At 40.5% G+C, this 17,695-nt stretch overlaps 1 protein-coding gene across 15 annotated transcripts in view; it reads left to right on the top strand.

Moving 5' to 3' along the window:
• The window catches only part of FYCO1 (FYVE and coiled-coil domain autophagy adaptor 1), a 45,872-nt gene that overhangs the window by 4,489 nt on the left and 23,688 nt on the right, over window positions 1–17,695 (top strand). For 9 of the 15 annotated variants that reach the window (XR_014943620.1, XM_085540518.1, XM_085540516.1 and 6 more), the window contains exons 2-14: window positions 2,404–2,585; window positions 4,100–4,206; window positions 5,246–5,371; window positions 6,772–6,878; window positions 7,732–7,875; window positions 8,339–8,432; window positions 9,088–11,718; window positions 12,565–12,657; window positions 13,050–13,168; window positions 13,805–13,972; window positions 14,366–14,515; window positions 14,990–15,180; window positions 15,536–15,674. Coding sequence is in view for 14 of the 15 variants with exons in the window: in XM_085540518.1 (XP_085396644.1) it covers window positions 2,531–2,585; window positions 4,100–4,206; window positions 5,246–5,371; window positions 6,772–6,878; window positions 7,732–7,875; window positions 8,339–8,432; window positions 9,088–11,718; window positions 12,565–12,657; window positions 13,050–13,168; window positions 13,805–13,972; window positions 14,366–14,515; window positions 14,990–15,180; window positions 15,536–15,674 (4,124 nt within the window). In the remaining variant the exon portion in view is untranslated. Of the gene's footprint in view, window positions 1–955; window positions 1,011–2,403; window positions 2,586–4,099; window positions 4,207–5,245; window positions 5,372–6,771; window positions 6,879–7,731; window positions 7,876–8,338; window positions 8,433–9,087; window positions 11,719–12,564; window positions 12,658–13,049; window positions 13,169–13,804; window positions 13,973–14,365; window positions 14,516–14,989; window positions 15,181–15,535; window positions 15,675–17,695 lie in introns of all 15 variants that reach the window. The other 6 variants (XM_085540520.1, XM_085540519.1, XM_085540521.1 and 3 more) reach the window with 2 other exon arrangements.

The raw sequence follows: 17,695 nt of genomic DNA, 5'->3' as shown, positions 1-17,695 counted from the left end.
TAAAATATTTCTGAGTAACAGGCATAGAATTGCTGAAGATCTTGTGATCTCTGTAAGGGCAGTCTCTGTAAGGGAGATGTGATGAAGGGCCCTTGTTCTGAATTGCTGGCTCGGAATAATAAATAGTTAGCATAAAACTTTTCCCTGAAAAGTTGCAAGTAGTGGAACTTGCACTTGGTTTCCAGTGAATCTGTCTTGCAGATTTGCTTTGCACAGCCCAGGGGACTAGCAACATGCCTTCTCTTCCCTTCTCAGCCACACTCTGTGTCTGCTCCGTGGTGTAGCTCCTCTGAGCCCTCTTCAGCCTTGCACTGTTCTGCAAGTTAAAGCCCTTGGACTTAGTCAAATGCTGTTATGTAAGAGGTTGTGATACATCACCTAAAAAGCTTTTGACCCAAAGCAGGTCACTTGTGCCTCACACATATATTACACTGCTCTGATGGGGCAGATAATTACAGACATACTAAAATAGAATAGGAAATGTTTGGTCCTCTGAGATTATGACCACAGGGTTATGCCCTAAACAATTCTGGGCAATATGCTCTGTAATCAGAAAGGACTAGACCAGGTGTTTACAGATGCTCTTCCTATTTTGAAGCCTCAGGAAACCAGTTAAGGCACATTGTCACCTTTCCTAGCTGATGAGAGGTGTGAGTTCTGCACCTTTCTGTGGGATGTGTTGTGTTTTCTAAGCACCTTCCTGGAAGGACCTGGGTAGGAGGTACATCTTTCTCTGTGTTTAGCAGAGAAGAAGGCAGTTAGAAAAGTGTTGGCTCATTCTCCTTGTGTGACAGACAAGGCTGGGAAGTGCCCTCATGAAGACAAACCAGATCCTCCTTCTTGGCCCTTGCTCTTTTCTCCCATTGTGTGATAGAGAGCATTTGTTTTGGCCATACCTTTTGGTTTGCCATCACCCACATTGCAGTCTTCTTACTTATGCTTCTTTCTGTGACAGTTGTCCGACTGGACAGATGTGGCTGATACTGGAAGAGGAAATGTTCACTCACTGGGTTTGTTATTCCTGCTTTATTTATTGCTATCTAAACTCAGCAGGTTGCCAGGAAATGGCATACTTTTACATGATCTCTAAGTAGAATCAGGATAGTAATATTGTGTATATGATATTATTGACTTATGGTGTGTCCTGTTTAGATTGCATGTGGAAAAGCACAGTATTTCGAAGGTTTCTACCTTCTGTCCAGGTTGGCTTTAAGGTTTGCTTTGAGCCACCTCTACCTTGTATCAAAAAGAAAAGAATACAGTCACATCATTTCCAAACAGTACCATGTTACATAGGGTAGAACGGTGTTTCTTTTGATCCATTCAGACACCTGCTGGTGCCAATAGAGTTAATTTGGAAGTGAAAGAAAGAGATGAGAAAGGAAGTAGGATCATTTGATGTAATCATATTTGTATTTCAAAAGTGTGTCAGTCTGAATACTAATAAAAGCACAAAAGTTTAACTGCAGTTTTCCTAAAGGTTCAGTACTTCCTATGTTGTGCATGCTTGAAAATTTGGCAGTACCATTACGGGTAGGAGTCTGAACAACTTATGAAGACATGATACTTGGTAAGATCCCTAGGTGGCTTTTTGGAATGGTTGTTCCCATGGGTGTTAGAAGAGTTGGGCAACCAGGCATAGTTGTTTTACTAAAGTGCTTGAGGCTTTTAGTTGATTTTTAATTCATTTATTTTAAGTAATGAAATTTCTCTTCAAGTGCCAGGTATAACTTACTCATCATTGTTTTGAACAAGCAAAGTGGATGTTCTAATGCAGAAGGTATATTTATCCAGCCAGGGATGCTGTAGCAGAGCTTAAAATAAAGTGGTATCCTCTTACGCATGTTGGGAACAGTGGGTTCTGAGGCAGGGATGAGAGTTGTTTCTCCTGCTAAAACCAGTCCCAAGTAGTAGCCCTTATTAGTAAAAAAAAAACAAAACATCCTCCAGTGCCAGAAGATCATGATATATCATTTTTGGACTCCTTGATCTGTGCTTGCTCTGCATCTTGAGTGGTTCCCTGTCGTGGCAGCAGTGTTGTGTCTTCTAATTCTGCAGGCTGTTGGGAAGGTCAGGCAGAGGATTTTTGCAGGGAAAGTCCCATGTCATCAGAACCTTCCTCAGGGTCACGAGATCAGTTGTGTGAAATACCAGCCTGATCTAAGCTGTAAGGCTGACTGTGTTGTAACTCTGATGAGAGAAAACTGCTCTCTGAGGTTTGCTCAGTAGTTTTGAAAGGTGGAAACAGAAATTACTGAAAAGGAAAGTGAAATCTAGTAAAAAATATAGAAGAGGTTCCTGGAAAAGAGTTGACACTCTGAGAATTTATTTCTAAATGGGATTTAAATTCCAAAGCATCTCTGTTCTGCTCATTTGAGGTGATAAAATATGGATTTTTTACAGAATTGCAGGTGTCACAGAGAAGAATAATCATCATCGGCCCAATGATCATGAAGAATATGAACTTTGCTGTTATCTAGATGGAAGAAAAGATTAACAGCCCAGAAGGGGAGCCCCTTTGGTTTTCAAGATGGAGGCAGCTACTGGTGAAAGCCAACTGCAGCGAATTATCAGGGACTTACAAGGTATACTGACATGCTGAAACATCCTCCGTGTTTTGGGTAACAGAGCAGCTGTGTTTTTGATTGTATAGTGCTTCTGTGCAGCAGTTGTAACAGCATAGTCATGGTATGCTGGGTGCTTATTACCGATGTGTGATATTTTATGAGAGAGGTGCTGTACCTTTTTCAAAATCCTAAATTCTGGAATACTGAATATTTAAATATACAGGATTATAAATAAGCCTTACAATTACAATATATATACATATATAAATAAAAATAAAATGTTTGCAGAATTAAAATTATTCAGTTGTGTGAGCTAGAACGTTTCAATGAGTAGAGCTAAGTTGTAAGATCTCATGTGTGAATGAAAAGGAGGCCTGATTTTAATGCCATCCTTTGATGGAATGCTGGTGTTGAGATGCTCCTCGTATGTGAAGGCTAAAAAACAAGAAGGGCAGCCCAAAGTGGGAATGGAGACCCAGAGGAAGAGTACTGGACAACTGGATCTGTTCCACATAGCTAGAGCTTTGTACTTTCTCTGTATCTGCCTTGTCCTGCACTAACGAGTAGCCAACCTCATTTTTCTACAGCTCTATTATAGGCAAAATTGGCAGCAGATCCATAACCATTTTTCTGCTCTGTTTCTGTCCCAATCAGCTGCTTATACCAAGATCTGACTATTCTTCCTTTTCATGTGTATTTAAAATAAGGTATAACATTCACCAAAGCTGGGAATCAAGATCTTCCTGTAGTGTAAAAAGGAGATCTACATGCTTGCTTTGCTAACATGTATGTAATGGGACCGGGTGCTAAGGCTCCATCAAGCAGCCAAAAGGAGTACAAAGTCATGTGGACAACATGTTCAAAACCAGTTTTTTTCTGGTGCTGCTTTGTGGGATAGTGCATCCAAGGACATGGTAATTTGCTTTGACAGGAGATTTCCTCACCCCCCCATGGGAGTAGATTTTAGGTGAGAGGAGTTGCTGTATGCTTATTTTTCTGTACATTCTTTTCCCATTTGTGTTTTGTAAGCAGCACAAACTGAACCTTCCTGAATATTGCATGGAGAAGATAAATGTGCTGACTGAACAACTGTTCTCGTTTTACTGATCCCCTTTAGCAGATTATGTGCTTTGTTGTTTCTAATCAGAATTCTGTTTGTCATGTGGCAAGAGCAGAACCTTAATGTGCACATGAGACAGTGAAAATGTATTTCTTTCTTCTGCTGAAAAAACAGTTAGCAATTATCTGATACTGCTTCTTTGGGAAGCGTAAGGAAGAAGTTTTGCTCTTTTTAAGAAGAAATACTAAGTCAGTATGCCAGACCGACATAACCTGAGCTCTAGTTTTCATTATAGGTGGTATTAAATTGCAAGCACATCAGCAAGCTTTTTGCACTGTGATTAAGACGTCTGAGCTGTAACTAAATACACTAGCATGATATCCAGGCAGAAAACTGATTTACTTACTTGTTTCTGAATTCACCGTTACATATTTCTTACATTAGTTAATCATTTTGGTGTCTTGTTTTAAAGATGCTGTGGCTGAATTAAGTAAAGAATTTAAAGAAGGAGGGGAACCAATCACAGATGACAGTGTCAACTTGCAGAAGTTCTCCTACAAGCTTGAATATCTTCTACAGGTAAAAATGATATGTGTCATTTATAAACAACCATCAAAGTGAGGCCTTATTTTCTGTTACTGCCTCCTTAGTACTCAGGGTTCAACTGAAATAATCATAAGTTTCCTTTTCAGTTTTTTTTTTAAGTAAGTAGACAGACATGTGCAGCTTATCGTACATGTTTTGAGTGAGAGCAAATAACTGTAATCAAAAGCCAATGCTTACAGGCTGATTGAAGAATATATGGCATTTTTCTATTGATCTGAGAGAACTGATTTTGAAGATATACACTTCTAAATTATCATGAAAAAAATAGTAGTAGACAGCTGATAATGCAAATATAGCAAATACAGCATTTTTAGCAATTTCCTTGTGGAAATTCATTTTTATTATATGAAAAACTTAATGCAAAAGGGTGATTTTTAATCTGAAATGCTGCTTAGGGGCTTAAATTTTAGTGAAAGGGGACATTGCTGGGCAAAATGAAATTAAGTTTGCATTGTCTGTGGATACATACACTGTAATCATGACACCAACAGAAACACAGACGTGCTAATATAGCCTTGATCTAGGCAAAGTTGTACTGATTGGGTTGAGAGGCTTCAGCAGATGCTGAAGAAATCCTTTGGGATTCAAATGCACCAGGCTGCAGTCTGTACCTCACTGCATCGCTGCTCTGAGTGTGATTTTGCAGCTTGTTCTGGCATGTGTGATATTGCCACACTTGACTGCAGGGCTCTCAGCAACCTGCTGTCAATTCATTGCCCTTGAACACCTCCTAAAACTGCTGCTAAACTTTACTTGAGCAATTTTTAATGAACATTTGTATTTTAAATTAATCAAGAACTTTACTGTCACTGTCTGTAAAGCATGTTTAGTAACCATTGGATTATATCAGTGCAGTACAGTGTTACTGTACTTTGTGAACACATCATCTAAAACTTAAAGAGGAGTTCTGAACACAGATGTTGGTCAGAAAGGAGAGTAATTCCACAGAATATAACTGTAAGTATATTTATGTTTATGTTTTGCTCATTGATTTTTGTTTTCCTTGATTAAGTTTGACCAGAAAGAAAAAAGCACATTGCTGGGAAACAGAAAAGACTACTGGGATTATTTCTGTGACTGTCTGGCAAAAGTCAAAGGAGCTAATGATGGAATTCGCTTTGTCAAGTCTATTACAGAAGTAAGTGTATCAGTTAATCATCACTATACATACTTGGTGTTTTGGTGTGTCTTTTCAGAAAGCAGAGAAACCACAATAAAATATATTCCTTTTAAAATAGAACAAAATATTTGCACTTTTTTTTTCTTTTTCTTTTTTTTCTTTTTTTAATGTTCTTTAGTGTTTTTTTTAATGTATCTTCAGTACACTTTAAGAAAGGACTTAGTCTAAGTGTAAGAGAGAAGTACCACTACGTTTGAACTTCCTTAAGACTTTCTCAGCTGGTCAGTAGAGTTAAAGAGGAATAGCTGAGAGCACAGTTTTATCTTCTGACTCAGTTTTCTTTATGTCAAAAATCATGATATAATGGCTTGGGATGGTTGGTTTTATTCCTTCGTAAGCTCACATGAACAATACAAAAACCTTTATCTCTATTAGAAGTAGTAATAAAAGTGTAATTTTCTAACAGTGATGTTACATTGTTTGCTCAATCATTGGGTGAAACAAATGCTGTAAGAAGCTTTCTATGCTGATTCTGTCTTTAGAGTCATTTGGGAGAAAACTTTCCTTTTGGGGAAAAGAAGTGGCGGTGCAAACCAGCCCTGTCCTGACACTCAGTTCTCTTATCTGTTAGAAATGCTAACTTGTATTAGCAAGTTACTATTCACATGTTTAACAGTTCTCTCAACAATTCCACCACAGCATCATCTCCACATAGTGTTATCTTGAATCATATAAAAGAGAACTACTGTACTGCAGCAGAGGGAGACTTTGTAGGGATTGGAAGGGACCTCTAGAAAACCTCAAGTCCAACCCCCTGCTAATGCAGGTCACCTACAGTATGTTGCACAGCAATGTGTCCAGATGGATCTTGAATATCTCTAGAGAAGGAGACTTCACAACCTTGCTGGGCAGCCTGTTCCAGTGCTCTGTCACTCTCACATTAAAGAAGTTCTTCCTTGTGTTTGGAACTTCCTGTGTTCCAGTTTCTGCACACTGCTGCTTGTTTTATTATTGCACACCATCAAAAAAAGTCTACTCCCATCAACTAGACTGCTGTACTTTTGGTATTTATAAACAACAATGAGATTCCATTTCAGCCTTCTCTCCAGACTGAAGAGTACCAGGTCTCCTAGCCTTTTTTTGAACAGGAGGTGCTCCAGGCACCCAGTCATCTTTTGGCTCTATGTGGTCACATAGAGCCACAACTGCTGACTACAGATTTGTCATTCAAAAAAGATTCATCTCAATGACAGTACTGGGAGAATGTATCTATCAGTGGCAGTTCCTATTACTTCCTTTACTTCTAGTGGCTTGTTATGTCTTTTTTGTGTATGTATGTATGTAGACAGTCTTTGTCATTCCTCTCTGTATGACTGCAAATAATATTTAGACGTTGTTCTTTGTGGTTTCTCTTCCAGCTACGAACATCTCTTGGGAAAGGAAGAGCATTTCTGCGTTACTCCCTTGTTCATCAAAGGCTTGCAGATACCTTACAGCAGTGTTTTATGAACACCAAGGTGACCAGGTGAGTAGAAAAGTGCCTTGCCAACTAATAACTGTTTGCTCACTGTGAACAAGAAACATGACCCAGTAGCTACTGAGAGAAATTGAAACCTTTCCAAATGGTTGGCTTACAGGACTGGTAATAGGATACAGAGGATAACAGACCTTCTAACCTGGGTCACTGGCTCATACTTATCTTAGACTGGTAAATACTGAAAGTTGTTACAGCTGAATGCTTGTAAAGTGGGTGGTGTAGATGCATCTATATGTGGGCTTTGAAGGTGACATTTTTATAAGCATTGAAGATCATTGTCTGGATCTTCTCTACTGTATATCATAAGGGAGGATTAATTTGCTAGTGTTGCTAGCCTTGGTGAGCATTTGCACATATTAGTAGCTTGTCAGACAGTGGAACAGCTTGCTCCAGCCAACAGACACCAAAGACAGCATACAATTAATTGGAAGGGACACTTGCAAGCCTTTTAGAATACACCAACTCACTGCACCATGTATTTAACTTTGCTTGCTGTTTTCTGTCCTTTATCCTTGACATATTAAGTGTGTGCTTTATGTGTTTAGTGTGTGATTACCCAGTGCACAGCAAGTATTTTATTTTGATATTGTTTTGCACAAACACTAGAACAAAAAATGTTTTGTGCAGGGACTCCTTTAATGATATTTCTGTGAACTTCATTCCGTCTGTTTGGTTTCATTCATACCAAAGAACTGCTTTCAGTTTATACTTAAAGTATCATGCCAGGCTTTTCTGGGAAAGAGTGAATAATGATGTTTTGTTGTTTTCTTTTTTGTGAGTGAAACTGCTGCTTCTTTTTTATGATTGAAAGAATACTATTTCTGTTGTTTTTGTTTTCAAGTGACTGGTACTACGCACGGAGCCCATTTCTGAATCCCAAAATGAGTTCTGACATTGTGGGTCATCTCTATGAGCTCACTGATGTTCAGTTTGACTTGGCTTCACGAGGCTATGATTTAGATGCTGCTTGGCCAGCATTTGCCAGGTAAGATAACAACACACTGTCACCTTCTGCTTTTAAATGTAGGAAAGATGTGCTAGAACAGGTATGTGCTTTTTCTATGTAACTAGTCAATCACCAAACTGGTCTTTTTTCCAAACCAGTGGAAAGTACAAAGACTTGTAGGTCTGATTCAGATCCATGCCTGTCAGTGGAAGTTTTCCAGGGCTGCATGCTGCCACCATCTGGTTGAGCATCCACCACACAGTAGTACAGTTTCATAAAGCTAAGTTGCACTGATTCATGTGCATATGGCAAGCCACAGCTAACAACATTGTAATCCCTTCTAGGTGCTTTTGACAGCCCTGTTTTGTTTCCTGTCATCTTCAGTGGTTGTCAGTTGTGAGTGGTAGTTATAACTAGATAAACCTTACACACATCAGTAGAAAGACATATGTACGATGCCTTTAGTCTTCTCTTACATATTGTATCTCTCTGTGATGTACAGGAGGACACTGTCCTCACTTGGATCTTCAGCATACTTATGGAAGCCCCCAAGTCGCAGTTCCAGCATGAGCAGCTTAGTGAGCAACTACTTGCAGGTAAGCAGAATACAACTAAATGTGTGGCAAAGGAAATCTTTAAATAATGGTATAATTCCAAAGAGCTTGGAAGTTTTATGATAATAAGGACTCATAATGGTAATCTACAGAAAGAATACTTTAATTGAAAGCCAATTAAAATCACTCCAGTAGCTGATTCAACTGCATGACAGTCTTGTAGAGGAAAAAACTAGACATATTCAGAAGGTGACATAAAGATAAGTATGTTTTCATTTATTTCATTTGAAAACATGAACCTTTCTCCTATAAGTTGATGCCTACTAGTGCTGTGAATCCAACATAGAAGGTCACTGTGCATTAAGAACCTGAATTTGCTCTCACGTGAATGTAGCACGTATTATTCCTCTTGAAGCTGGTAGGTCCACATTTTATTTTTTTTTTGCTGGGATAAATCTTCATTACAAACTCACATGACACTAACAAAACAAAATAATTTTGTAAATATTTGGTGTTGAGCTGTTAAGGTGCTGTATAACATAGCAATGCCTCCTCGGTGTTCTTGTCATCACTAAAAACAAAACCAAAAAGTTAAGCCATGCTGATTTCTGGAATGTTTGAGCCTTTTTTTCTTTGAAAAATGCAGCTCTGCTTCAAGTTTTAAGATTTTTTTTTATTCCACATTCTGCTTGTTTAGGCTCCAGAGTTTCCCTCCAGTCCTGATGCGAATAACTCACTAAATGCTGAACACTTTGAGGGCTTTGAAGAGATGCGAGTAGAACTTGACCAGGCTGAGCTGAGGCAGAAAGAACTTCAGAGAAGTATTCATCAGCTAGAAATGGAAAACCAGGAGCTCCAGGCAGCTGTCAGCCTTCACAAAGAGCAATTGCGGCTAGAAAAAGAGAAGAGCAATAACTACAGTGAGGAAAACTCTCGGCTGACAAAGATGATCACAGAGTTACAGAAGCAGTGTGAGGTTTCACAATCCACTCAAAGCACTGTTCATGACCTGCAGAAATGCCTTCAATCACTGGAACTGAATGCCGTGGAGCAGCAGAAGGAATATTCAACAAAGCTGGCACAGTTGACAACCAGTAAGGAAGACTATGCCTCAAAACTGCAGCTGTTGAATGAGGAGTTGGAGGTCTCTAGGGCTTTAGTTGCTATGAAGGAGCTTTGCATTGATGAGCTTAAAGCAAAGCTAAGTTCCGCAGAACAGAAGAATCTCAACCTCCTTGCAAAAGTTGACGCTGCCTTGGAGGAAAAAGGACAGAAAGCTACAGCCCAGTGTGACTCTGCCCTACAGATACAGGCATTATTAGAGAAGCTTCAGCAGACAGAAAAGGAAAAGGCAGAGATGCAAAGACTCAGTGATGAACGTACATCTCAGCTGAAAACTGCAAAAGAGCAGCTGCAGCTGAAAGAAGAGTCACAGAAGGAACTGGAGTCCAGATTTAATCACCTTGCTGCTTATTCCAGAGAAGAGAATGAAAATCTGCTGAGGAGCCTGGAAACCATGGAAAAGGAAATGGATGCACTTCAGAAGGCCCTGACCTTGAAAGAAAAGGAGATGACTGAGCTCCAGACCCAGGTAATGGGGTCGCTAGCTCAGGTGGGGTCACTGGAAAAAGATCTTGAGGAGGCAAGGAAAGAAAAAGAAAAACTCAAGGAGGAGTATGGTAAGATGGAAGAGGCACTTAAGGAGGAAGCCCAGTCACAGGCAGAAAAATTTGAACAACAGGAGGGTCATTTAAAAAAGGTGAGTGAGACTGTGTGTAGCCTTGAGGAGCAAAATCAGAAGCTTTTCTATGAGAAAGAGCATCTCAGCCAGAAAGTCAAGGAGCTGGAGGAGCAGATGGAGCAGCAAAACTCTGCAGTGAATGAAATGAGTGAGGAGAGCAGGAAGCTGAAAACTGAGAATGCAGATTTGCAGCAGTTCAAGAAGAAGATGGAAGAGAAGCTGAAAAATCTGGAAGCCTCTAAAGATTCTCTGGAAGCCGAGGTGGCCAAGCTGAGGGCCTCTGAGAAACAGCTTCAGAGTGAGATAGATGATGCCCTTGTGTCAGTTGATGAAAAAGAGAAGAAACTCAGAAGCCAGAATAAACAGCTGGATGAAGATTTGCAGAATGCCAGGAGACAAAGCCAAATTCTGGAGGAGAAATTAGAGGCTCTGCGTTCAGAGTATAGAGAACTAAAGGAGAGAGAAGAGACCATGAAGGAATCTTGTGACTCACTTGAAGGACAGCTGAAGAGTGCCAAACAACACAGTTTACAAATAGAAAAGAGCTTAGACACTTTGAAGGAGAGCAAAGAGTCACTCCAGTCACAGCTTGCAGAGAAGGAAGTGCAGCTACAAGGCATGGAGAGCCAGTGTGAGCAGCTAAGAGCAGAAGCTGAAAGACATAGGAAGAAAACGGAGACTCTTGAGGTAGAAAAGCTCAGTGCTGAAAATACGTGCCTTCAGCAGACAAGGCTTATTGAATCCCTCACGTCAGAAAAGGAATCAATGGAAAAGCACCAACTACAGCAGGCAGCTTCTCTGGAGAAAGATGCAAAAGATCTGGCCTCCAGGCTTACAGTAAGTGAAGAGCAGCTGCAAGTTAACCAAGATGAAGTTTCTAGGCTGCAAACAGAAGTTCTTGACCTGCGAGTCAAGCTTCAGCAGACCAGTGATGAGAGAGAGCAGTTGAAAAGTGATCTGGCAATCACAGCGTCTTTCTTAGGGGAGCAGAAAGAGCTTGTCCAGCAGCTGAAAGAGCAAACAGAGTCCCTCAACAGAAACCATGTGCAAGAACTTGTGCAATGCAAAGAAAGAGAAGAAGTGCTGAAAAGAGAACAGGAGACAGCAGTCCTTCAAAAAACTGAGCTGGAAAATAATTTGCTGAGTCTAAAGGAAGAACTCTCCAAGGTTAAACAGTACTTGGATGCTGCTAGAATGGAAAATGTAGAAAACAAAGATCTCCTCCATAAGACCAACACAGATATGGCTGAACTCGGTATTCAGATTTGTGCCTTGTCCTCTGAAAAGGTGGATGCAGAAGAGCAGTTAACCCAGGCCAAAGAGAGGCTCAAAGAATTGGAAGAACAGGCAGCAGCGCAACAGGAGGAACTGAAGCATGACATCTCTTATCTCAGACAGGAGAACAGGAGCCTACAAGAGAAACTAGAGGAGGCTCAGATATGTGTCTCAGCTCTCCCAAGTCTGCAAGCACAACTGGAGACAGCAAAGAAACAGGCACAGAGCCTTCAGGAGACCAGCCAAGAAGAGCTGTCTGCAATAAAATTTCAAATGAGCACAGAAATTCTAAATTATCAGACAAAATTCAAGGTAAATTAATGTGATTATTACAGCTGAAGGAGCTGTATGGGATTTCCCCTGCTTTACCATCTGCTGCAGAAATAACTGGGTGAAATCCTAAGGTTTATGTTGGCCAGGCTCTGAAACTAGTGTGCAATTAGCCTTAGCCTTGGAACCTAAAAACGTCTCAACATGGAATGGTCTGGGTTGAAAACTGCCTCAAAGATCATCTGTATGGATGAGCTAGGCTGGTGTGGAGATAATATAACTCTTGTTTTAATGTGCAGATAATTCCCTTGTCTGTTTTTGTGTTCAGCTGCTCAAGACAGCAGCCAGGAGGACCGCAGTTTTTCTTCCATAAAATCAGGAGTTAACCTTGTATGCGTGAAATGACATGCTTGATGGTTAAAGTCTTAATTGTGTTTGTTCTGCCATTCTGAGATAGAGTTTAAGACTGATCAGTTAACTGGGGCTCGGTGTGTGCCACTGGTACTATCCAGAAATCCACCAATTTGAGAGAATAGCGTACATTCATTCATGTTTCTTCTTCATAAACACTTCTTAAACCTCAGTATAGAATCACAGATTCACGAGTATGATGTGGGCTTCCTCACTCTTTTGAGGCCCAGTAAGCTAAGCTGCCTTTTTGCTGACAGCTGTAATAGCCCATAGCAAGTAACATCAACCCACAGCTAGTCTGTGACCACAGAGGATTCTTGAGTCCATAAGCTGTGTTTCTCATAGCTGTATTTCATGAGTATTGCTTTTATACCATGCAGGGCAGTATGAGTGCTCATGATTTAGAACTGGAGATTTTTCTAGGTGAAGTGGGGGCAGCTAGCAGAATGCTAACTTCTGACTTGATCTCTCTGCTAGACTACCAGTGAAGAGTGTGGGAAACTAAGAGAGCAGCTTGAGGAGCAGAAGAGACAACAGCGTGCTACAGAGGAAGAGATTGCAGGTTTACAAGTAAGTGCTCAATCTGTTTAAGCAAAAGTAGAGATTTTTGTGTCAGTGTGCATTAGTGTCAAAAAGGGAGAAAGAAGGCAGCATAAATGGGTGTGAGTCTGATAATGTCCTTGAATCACTTCTAGGTGGTGAAAAATAATTAATAATGCCTTTTTCTTTTACCATTATCTTTGAGAGATTTTGCTTGATATGGAGACAACAGCTGAAATGGCAGAACAGTAAGAATTAGAGGCACTGCTTAATAACATCTTACTTTTGAGTTTATCCCTTACTCAGTGTGACAGAAATAAGCAATCACTAGTACAGCTTTAACTGTCTCTTTCTAAGCATTATTTAGATGTGTTGGTAACTGTCCAGTACTAGTGAAGTGTTTTTATTAAATATTTCACTAGGCTGAAAACACAAGTTTGTCTAGAAAGCTGGATGAAGCAAGGGAGCAGCTGTCTGAATTGCAATCTGCTCGGCTGCAGAAGGAAGAGGAAGTGGCATCCCTGAGAGAACTCTTGGAAAGGTGGGAGTTCTGCTCCTTTTACACATGCCATTAACTGAAAGCTGAGTGAGGGGCTAGTAAGTGAAGTGTATTGAAAACTGCTGTGGTATATTGTGTATCCCAGGTTTTATTAGGGGAAATAATGCATGGGCTCTGTGGGGAATATCAAATTAACGCTTCAGACAAGAAATACATAAATTATACAGCACACACGAATGTAAGGTTTAGGTTTTAATCCTTTTGTCAACATGAAGGCTATAGAGGGGTATGTGTTAAATGCTTTTTTGAGTACAGCCTGCAAATGCTGGGCAACCTGTGTCTATAGGACTTTGCCTCTTTTGCTCAGCTTGCAGCTACTAATGACATCAGTTTCAAAGGACACCCGATTTTTATTCCCAGTGTAGCAATCATTGCAAGGCTATAAGCAAGGCTTCCAAGAAATTACTGATTGCTGACTCTGTTCACTGGATAACAGATCTGTGTGCACTGTCAGTGATGCAGAAAACTGGGTAGATTCTGGTTAGGTATGAAAAAAAGCAAATGTATGCTGAGAACAATTTTACTGATAGTACATGTTTTTCCCCTTCATTCCATGGGGAAGTCTTGAATGCACCTGAACAAATAAAAAGATTTTTAATCACCTTTATATTCGATCAGGACCCAAAAGGAAGCCGATGAAGCAAAAAAGCAGGCCCTGGATTACAGCGAGAAACTCAGCAAGGTGGCAGCAGACAAAGACAGCAACGACCAGAAGTTGTTTGCTGAGCTGGATGACCTGACAAGAACAAAACAGTTCCTTGAAGAACGTTTAATTGAACTTATCAGGTTGGCATAAAAACAAACATCAAGTAGAAATTAAAATCCTAGCTTAGGATTTTAAGGGATTCTGCCTGCGTGGTTCACTCTTGTATTCCTGATTGGAAGATGCAGGTAGTAGCCAAGATCATAAGAAGATTAAATTTTACATTTCCTTAACAAAGTAAAAAATATAACAGTGGTACAATCTCTTAAATTTCCTGTCTGCTTGCAAAAGCGTGTAGTTCTCTGCGTAGCATGTATTTTTTTCCTCCATTCCCAACATTTTCAGTAGGTTTACTGATCTGTCTTAATTCCTGGAAGTTTCTCAGTAATTACAGAAAAAGCAATTAGAGGTTAGCTAACAGTAAACAAGGATGAATAACTTATATGCTTTTCATTTCTGTAACTGTCTCTCTGTAGAGATAAAGATGCTTTGTGGCAAAAGTCGGATGCTCTGGAGTTCCAGCAGAAGCTTAGTGCAGAGCAGAAGTGGCAGGGTGACACAGAGGTTAACCATTGCCTGGACTGCCAGAGAGAGTTCTCATGGATGGTGCGACGACACCACTGCAGGTCAGTTCAAAATCAGATTCCACCATGAGCATTCACACAGATAAAATACTTTTTAAAATTCATTGTCAAAATCATTGATAGAAGATGTGTCAGAGCCTGAAAGAGCACGAGTCCACAAAGGGATGAGACATTTACTGGAAGCATCTCTATAGGGAACATTCAGTAGTGATTAGTGAACAGTGAAGTGATTTCTAATAACAACTTTCAAATTGCTCATTTCTACTTAAACCTGTGAAATCTGCAAGTGCTTTTACCATTATCCATTAATGATCTAAATGATTTTGAAAAACAAAACTGTGACAGCTTCATAAACATGAAGTGCTCAGGAAACAGCATGGTCTCTGCTTTGGAGGTGACATTTGGGCTTTTCCAGAGAGTGAGACCATTACGACAAAGCCCCAGGCTATGTCATGTAGATGTGTTCCACCTGAGTGTGGTACTATTCTAACACCTTTGGTTTTGAATCATTTCTAGAATGTGTGGTCGCATTTTCTGCTACTATTGCTGCAACAACTACATGGTGACAAAACCGGGTGGGAGAAAGGAACGTTGCTGCAAAGCTTGCTTTAATAAGCCCAGAGTGATTGTGGACAATACAGATGACTCTGGATCCAGTGCCAACCAGGAAGGATCCCCAGGTTCACTGGAGTCACCAGTGTCACCAGGTGAGAGGGCTTTTGGTTAGTGTGCTTGTTGTGTGCCACTGAGAGTTAAGTAGGTGTCTTGGACATTCTCTACACAGTCACCTCCAGTTCCGGGGACCTTCACACTCATGGACCATTTTTAGGATTAAATTGGTCCCATCACTGTGTTTGAGTGTTGCTGACAGAAATCTGCGTGTATGTTCAATGTGTGTCCATCTGCCTGAGGATTACAGTTGGTTCTTAGTAGTTACCTAATGCTTCTGCAAAGATAGAGGAATGGCCTAGTCTTACTCTTAAGGATTTAGGTTGCTTCTTGTTTTCTGAACTAGCTAATATTATAATGTTTCTTTAATGTCTTTTTATGGCACAATTGCAGACGAAGCCTCTAAACCACCAGATGATGCAGCATTTGATATAATCACTGATGAGGAGCTGTGCCAAGTACAAGAATCAGACTCGCTCCACAGTGAAAGTCAGATGGATAGAGATTCACTGGATCAAAGTGTGACAGATCTGTGAGTAAACACTGTTTCATGGAGAGGGAGCTCTTCTGAATTCTGCTTGTTAGGGGTTTTTTTAATCATTCAATATAGGTAGCCAAGCTCTTTATAAGGAGAAGACAGTTCTGTGCTCAGCCACATGTTCACTACACAAGATAATTGTGAGCTGTTTGTGCACTCAGCATCAAATGTAGTAAATCCAGACAGCTCCACTGTAGCCCTCCAGCTTTTTCCACAGTGCAAAGGAGTAGTCCCAGTTCTGTGCTCCCCCAGCTGTCACCATTAAAATCAGCATGCAGGCTGCCAAGGTTTGTTCACACTTAATTTATAGTAGGAGCTAAATGATACTGTCTGTCGGATTCACAGTTTCACTGTTACTTATTATAAAGAGAACAAGAAGGGGAGGGAAATAAGTAAATATCTGTTTTTCTTGTGAAACTCTTCACTGAACCGAAGTGTGAAATAGCTGGTCTGTCACATATTGTGATAATCATTGTTGCCACTTCCTGCTGGAGATGGGGCAGAAAAGCACCATGATAGTCCCAAGTTTCTTATTTTGAAATCTATTTTCTGAACTTCTTGCAAACACTGTATTTACCTAATAATTGAAAGCTGACCTAATTACAGAGTCTTGCCAAGCCTCTTCCATATCACAACAATGAGAAAATCTTGAAAGATTTTGCACGTTGTCACTTGGTGTACAGAGATATCCCTTTACTTTGATCATTTCCTGGCTTGCTTTCTCTGGTTCTCTGGTTGCTTTCAATGTTACATATTGAGTTTGACCAGTTTTAAGGCTGGGAAGGCCATTTTTTTCTGTGTGGGGTTGTTGTTTTTTCATTCATACTGGATGTTGCATAGTTCATGGTTAAGTTGGGATTTCCTGCAAACCAGTGTGTGGGTCACTCACAGCACATAGTGGGAGATCTTCAGGTCCATTCGTTCTTTTTCCTCAGCTGTCTACATGTCACTCTCACGTGCCCAGGTATGTCATGGGTCTGCTGTGGCCCCTCTGCCCCCTTCTGTCCATGTGTACTCATACACTTATATACTTCATACACAATATTCTTGCATACCATGTCTCTAACTCAGAGAGCTCCACATCCTCCATGCTTTATCCCAGATCATTCTTTTCCAGGAGCTGTCAGTGTATACTTCTAACCCTTTGCTGTACTAGTTGTTATTTTTTCTCTTCTCATTGATGAGCTGGAAGTGAAGGTGGATAACTAATTTAGACTGTCAGAGTTGGACTGCCACCTGCTAGCTAGCAGCAAGCCCAGTTCCTATTGTTTTTAACTCCAAAACCTTTCTTGATGTTGGTCACAGCATTTTTAGTATCATTTGAGAGAAATGCTTTCCACATATAGGAGCAGTCATGCTGTACTAGACCATGCAGCTGGGAGACAGTGACCAACTGTAGAGACCTGAGGAAAAGCATAAGAATAGACTAAGAATGAAGTGATATCGTTCTTTTCAGAATGCTCTTGCAGCCTCCAGCAGTCTGTGTCTCAAGGATTCTCTTAACTGTTCTGTTGTTGTAGGCTTTTCCATGCCTCACTTCTGCCTCTTATCAGCCCTAGTTCATGTCACTTTCAAAAGAAAAGGAAGAGAAACAATTTTGGCAGATCCACCAGAGGTCTGGGCAGTGGTGCGTGGCTGCCACCTAGTGTGAAAAAGTCATACAGATAGAAATGCTGCTGTCAGGGGGAGAGTTAAACTATAAATTGCATCAAAAGCTGTTCAAGGAATGAGAGAACTTGAATGCCACAGATAACAGTGCTTTATCAGTTCAGGAAATGTGTTAGACAGTGGGTGCAGTTGAATATGCAGTTTTATTAGCAGTCACAACAGTAAATTCTTCCTAGTTCCAGCCAGTGGTGTTGCAGTGTAATGATGTAACAGGTAAATGCTTAGCTCACTAAGATCACGTATGACTGCATGTACTGACATGGTATATCCAGATGCTGCTAATGCCCAGATGGAGGCGTTGTTACCTGGGGCTGTTTTTACCCTTCAGGGGTGTTGCTTGTAGAGCA

This window comes from Coturnix japonica, chromosome 2, assembly GCF_054131305.1.
Source record: "Coturnix japonica strain WE chromosome 2, WE-NBRP24, whole genome shotgun sequence".
Lineage (NCBI taxonomy): Eukaryota > Metazoa > Chordata > Aves > Galliformes > Phasianidae > Coturnix > Coturnix japonica.
The sequence above is the reverse complement of the archived record's forward strand: the minus strand, read 5'-3'. Positions and strand labels throughout refer to the sequence as shown.